Genomic DNA, 6,262 nt, shown 5'->3' with positions numbered 1-6,262 from the left:
ATAAACATTTCATTAATGCCTACATATTATTTGAGTACAATGAGCATTTAAGGTCTTGTAATTTTTATAATTATTGGTTGGTTTGTTTTAATTAAATAAAAAAGCAAAATGCTCAAAAAAATTTGTTCAATAATAGATTAATTTATAATAAGAACATGTAAATTGGTGTAACAATCAAAAGAATAAACTGGAGAAAAAACAAACCTACCCCATAGTTAGTTTGGTTGTGTGGTGGTAAGAGGCATTTTAACCCAAGAGCTAGACGGTGATAAAAATAACACAAACAATGAATTATGTATATATATAAAAAAAACACAGACAATGAATTATTTAGAATAAAAAGATTACCAATATTTATATATAAGTTTATCAAATTATGGTACTTAATTACCACGCTGTAGATCTGTCGTGATCTTAACCTATCAATGTTTAATTGTTTACGAATAATTCCATAAAAAAAATATAGAATGCAACTTTCAAACCATCCATTTCTGTATTTCAATTTTATATTTTGCTTAACAAGTAAAGCCTAGCTATATCATGGAAGGTGATGAGAAATTATAAAATATATAGGATAAAGATTTTCAGGACTGTCATTTTTATCTGGATTTACACAACTAAAGGTAAACCGGCATCCTTTTCTAAAGCAATCTTATTCTTAATAATAACAAATCTCAAATAAAAAACCCCAATAGTTTATTTATTCAACCCAACAAACACATTGTGAGAAGTAGACATTCTTAAACAAGAAAGAATAAAAAGCCACTGAGATTGTTCTAGTGGTGAAGAAAGAGTTTGAGTAGTTTCTATTAGGTTGATTGTTCTAACGCGGTGAGAGGTTTGAATAATTTGTATTAGATTGTATGTTCAATTTCCATCAATATATGGGGAAAAGAAAAGAAAGAATAAAAAGTGGTGAAACAAGGAAATAAACAAGCCAATTGTACACAATCCATCATGGTCACTTATTTTGGCATCTACAATGATAACCATACATCAAACAATGAAAACTTAGACCCTTTTTCAATGGAAAAAGGGATTTGGCCAATAGCCATTTTGGTTATTAACATCTCCAAAAGGCAGTGCCTCTTCCCCACCACCACCATTATTCATCAAATTCACAAACCAATTCTGCTTTTGCATGACATCCATGTTCATATCCAATCCCTGTCCATGACCACTCCCTTGTGCCTTCTCTTCAATCTTGGCTACTCCATCAGTCACCACTGGTGTTGCCATTTGGGGTTGGCTCTGAGCATTCTTGTTCAATGTTTCAATCCTTCTATTGATGTCCTTCAAGTTCTGGTCAATCAACCATGCCAAATCATTCAAATCAACCATGCTTATATTGTGAAGAATTTTACCTGCACTAAGGTACTGAAACATGAGTTGAGTCATCTCCTTTTCCCTATTGTCCTTCCTTTGTTTCTTCAGCTGCTCTTTGGCCTTTAGGATCCTCTGCCTCATAAAACTCTCTTGGTTCACCATCTTCTTGCTTTGCTCCAATTCAGGCATTCTTCTGAACTTGGCAAGCACCCTTTGAACTCCCAATGGGGATGGCCAAACCTCTGGTTGAGGATCATAGGGGCTATAAATTATAGCACATGCATCAATCCCACAAAGGGTGCTAAGTTCACTAACCTTCTTCATTAGACCCTTCTTCCTTTTCTTGAATGTTGCCTTCCTTGCTGAGTCATTTACTATGAAGGCAAGTTTCACCTTCTTTCTAGTCATGGTGGTGATAAGGAAACAGAAAGATCAATATGGAAATTGGAAACTTTGTTTGTTGTGGTTTTTGCAGACAATCTCTTCTTTATATAGATCACTTAGAGATAACCAAATTTATTTTACAGCAAGTCATTGTTGGCAGCATTAACATGAGGCATTCAATACCAAATATTTTGCCATGATTGGGAAATGTCCTTCTATCCATGGAGGATATAGAATATTTTTGTTATTAAGAGTACAAGATACTCAAACTGTAACCTTCACAATATGAGTGAACAATTTAATGGATTAAATCAGTGTGTATTAAGAAAAATTATTCTCATTCAATTCATAAAATTAGTAGATTTAGGGGTGTAAATGGGCTAGGCCGACCTACAGGGGCCTACGGCTTAGCCTATATTAGACTAGACTTGGCCTATTATAAATAGTAAAATAGAATAGGTCTAGACTTTTAAGAAAACCTATTTAGAAAACAGGCCATAGGTTTTTTTGTACATATCGGGCCTATAAGCCTACAGGTCGGCCTATATTATATTATTTATTTTAAATAAAATAAATAAAATTATAATTTTAATAATTTTGAAAAATAAAGTAATATTATTTTAATTATTCTTTTAATTGTTGAATGTTTAATAGACTTAAACAGACTAACAGGCTTAGGCCAAGGCTTTTATTTTTGAAATATAGGTCAGACCAGACTTATAATTTGAGACCTACACAGGCTAACAGGCCAGACTATATCCAATATTTTTAACACAGACATAGCCTCTTTAAGTCAAAGCCTAGCCTATCCTAGCCTATTTACACTAGGGGTGGCAATACGGGTCAACTCGACACGACACGACACGTTTTCGACCCGTACACTATTTGACACGACCCTGACATGATCCGTTTTGTAAACGGGTCACAAAACACGAACCCTGACACGACCCATTGCGGGTCACGGGTCGACACGACACGACCCGCAAAATTTAAAATTTAAAAAAGAAGTGGGATTTTTTGAAAAATAAATAAATTAAAAACAATAAAAAATAAAAAATAAAATAAAAAAAGATTAGCTTATGTTTCTTGAGATTTTTAGTTCCTTGTATTCTTTTCAATACTATATATATCAATATATAAATGAATAAAAATAATAATATAATAAAATATTTAATTGAAAATTAAAAAAATGACATTGTGCGGGTTGACACGTGACCCGACACGAAAAAAAACGAGTCACATTTACACAACCCTGACACGACCCGCCCTGACCCGCGGGTTGACACGACACGTGATTTGGCGGGTCGGGTCACGGGTCAACCCACGGGTCAATACCTGTATTGCCACCCCTAATTTACACCCTAGGTAGATTGATTTTATTGTATTGTGAATTTGTGATAGTGGATTTTATACGTGAGATTATTATATTTTAATTAAGAGTAAAAACACTTTTTGATCCCTAACAAAAAATACGGTCTCCACTTTAGTCCCTTACAAAAAAAAATTAGTCTCGAGGTCTCTAACAAATTCAAAGTGGACTCATTTAGTTAAAATCGTGGCCCCTCACAAATTCAAAAAAGATCTACATTAGTCCCTCAAAAGGACTAAAATGGATCCACTTTGAATTTCATAGGGACCAACCGACTAATTTTTTTTTATAAGGGACTAAAGTGGACCGTGTTTTTTGTTAGGGACCAAAAAGAATATTTACTCTTTAATTAATTTTACTTAATTTTTACAATGCTTAACCTATTTCTACTTATAACATGCGTTAGTCTTAAAATGTAATAGTATTCATTCCTTTTATTATAATATGTATATCTACCCATATAAGATTATCAGTATCATATATTAGTTATGTCTTTATTAGATATAACAATCTTTCAATTTTTAAAATAAAATATAATTGGAAAAGAAAAGAAAAAAGATAATTAAGTTATGTAAATTTTGCTTTAAAGGAAATCAAGAATCATATTCATTTTAAATTGAGTTATTATCAAATGAATAAGAATATCAAAATAAAATTCTATCTGTGATTATTTTGTGATATGGAAATATAATTTGGATACCACAATCTTAATTTTTAAAATCAAAATTATGAAATCATTAAACCAGATATCTCTTTGGCGATTCTATTACAAATAAGGCCTTTAACTAATTAATTGTCATTAGTCATTAGTCATTAAACACGAGTTTGAGGCTTTGGTGGAAAATCAGTTTAATCGAAAAATCAAGGTGTTGAGAACTGACAATAGAGGGGAGTTCTGTTCAACAAAATTTGACCAGTTCTGTGCGAGCAATGAGATTGCAAGGCAGAAGACCACGTCTTACTCACCTCAACAGAATCGGGTGGCAGAGAGGTTGAATCGATCTCTTATGGAGAAAGCACGGAGTTTGCTGAGCGGTGTAGGTTTGGTAGTTGAGTTTTGGGCGGAGGCAGTGACTTCTTCTTGTTATCTGAAGAACAGATCTCCTACATCGGCCTTGAAGGAGAAGACTCCATATGAGCACTGTTTGAAAAAAGGCTAGACTTATCTCACGACAGAGTGTTTGGCTGTGAGGCATATATGCATGTATCCAAGGAGAAAAGAAGCAAGCTTGATAATAAATCTGAGAAGTGTATCTTTATTGGGTACAAGGATCGCGTCAAAGGTTATAAGTTGTGGAATTCGGATACTTGAAGTATAACTTACAAAAGAGATGTTGTATTCAGAGAATAAGCTCCTGAAAAGCCACAGACAGTGGAGTTGGATGTGGGTTTGAAAGAGGATACATTAAACTCACAGGTTGGATTGGAAAATCTGAATTCTGAAGCTACTGAATATAACGAGGTAGAGGATGAAGTTTCTGAAACCGAGACTAAAGTTGAAGCACCAGTGCTGAGAAGGTCCACGAGGGAAAGAAGACCATCTGAGAGGTATATACCTGAAAATTATATCTTATGTGCAAGTGATGATGTTTATGCATTTAGTATTACAGGTGATGATTCGAGCACTATAAGATAAGCTAGGAGCTCGGAGGATGCCAAACAGTGGGAAGAAGCTATGAAAGAAGAGATAAAGTCTCTGATGAAAAATCAAACTTGGAGTTTGGTGAATCTACCTGCAGACTGAAAAGCAATTGGTTGCAAGTGGGTATTCAAGAGGAAGGATGGTGCCAATGGGGAGATTTATTTCTATAAGGCTCGATTGGTTGCAAAGGGATATACACAGACAAAAGGAGTTGATTATAGTGAGGTATTTTCACCTATTACAAAGTTAAATTCCATAAGGCTGATTTTATCTGTAGCAGCTACATATGACCTAGAGGTGGAGCAGCTGGATATGAAGACGACTTTCCTTCATGGTGATTTGGAAGAGGTTATTTTCATGAAGCAACCAGAGGGGTTCATAGTAAGAGGTAAAGAGGAGCTAGTCTGCAAGCTGAATAAATCTCTGTATGGCCTGAAGCAGTTCCCCAGGATGTGGTACATGAAGTTCGACACTTATCTAGTGAAGCTTGGCTTTGACTGCTATGATGCTGATCATTGTGTTTATGTGAAAAGGTTAGAAGGTGACATTGTTATTCTAACTTTGTATGTTGATGATATGTTACTCGTTGACAACAGTTTGAAGATGATTAACACTGTGAAAGGACTGCTAGCAAAGCAGTTTGAAATGAAAGATCTAGGCGCTGTAAATGTGATCTTGGGTATACAGATTAAGAGGGAGCGTGACAAAGGAAGATTATGGTTGAGTCAACGAAAATATATAGAGGATGTTCTGAAAAAATTCAAGATGATTGACTGTAAACTTGTGTTAACTCACATGTCTACTGGTTCTAAGTTATCGCCTGACCAGTGTCCTAAGACTGAAGAAGAGGAGATGCCGTCAGTTCCTTATGCTAGTGCAGTTGGGAGCCTGATGTATGCTATGATTTGTACTCGACCTGATATTGCTCAAGCAGTAGGAGTATTGAGCAGTTATATGTCCAAGCCAGGAAATGAGCATTAGATGATGGTGAAACGTGTGTTATGTTATCTTCGTGATACGTCTGACCTTGGGTTATGCTGTGAAGGCATGAAGGGCTCAAGGGGAAATACATTATTAGATTTGAGATGCTTTATGGGTGCTGATTGGGGAGGTGACATTGATAGTAGAAGGTCTACAAGTGGATATGTTGTTTCCTTATTCAGCGGAGCTATCAGTTGGATGAGTAAGAGGTAGAGCATTGTTGCTTTATCTACTACAGAGGCTGAGTGCATGCCCTTGACACATGCTGTTAAGAAAGCTATTTAGTTGCGGAGGTTATGCAAAGAGCTTGGCTTTGCACAAGGAGAGATGATCTTTGGGTGTGACAGTCAAAGCGTTATTTTCTTGCCTAAGAGCCCAGGTTTCCATGTGAGGACCAAGCCTATCGGCATACAGTACCACTTCATCAGAGAGAAGATTGAAGACAAGGTTGTATTGCTGGAGAGGTTGACACAAAGGTCAACAATGCTGATTTTTTGACCAAGGTAGTGACTTCAGAGAAGTTTGAATGGTGTACAGTTGCATTGGGATTAAAGAAACAT

General features: G+C 35.5%; 1 protein-coding gene across 1 annotated transcript; it reads right to left on the bottom strand.

Annotated features, from left to right (window-relative positions):
• Positions 1 to 1,023: 1,023 nt before the first annotated feature.
• Positions 1,024 to 1,734, bottom strand: LOC133286868 (agamous-like MADS-box protein AGL80). Its single transcript, XM_061484369.1, has one exon. It carries the CDS (start codon positions 1,732 to 1,734, stop codon positions 1,024 to 1,026), a length of 711 nt encoding a protein of 236 aa, XP_061340353.1.
• Between the last annotated feature and the right edge of the window lie 4,528 nt (positions 1,735 to 6,262).

Source organism: Gastrolobium bilobum, unplaced genomic scaffold, assembly GCF_033153095.1.
Source record: "Gastrolobium bilobum isolate Gb01-03AN ecotype WA unplaced genomic scaffold, APGP_CSIRO_Gbil_v1 utg3261, whole genome shotgun sequence".
Taxonomy (NCBI): Eukaryota; Viridiplantae; Streptophyta; class Magnoliopsida; order Fabales; family Fabaceae; genus Gastrolobium; species Gastrolobium bilobum.
Note: the sequence above shows the minus strand (reverse complement) of the source record. Positions and strands in the feature narration are given on the sequence as shown.

What these genes read in the sequence shown, in the direction of transcription:
- LOC133286868 (XM_061484369.1), bottom strand. Translation starts at nt 1,734, where the DNA reads ATGACTAGAAAGAAGGTGAAACTTGCCTTCATAGTAAATGACTCAGCA.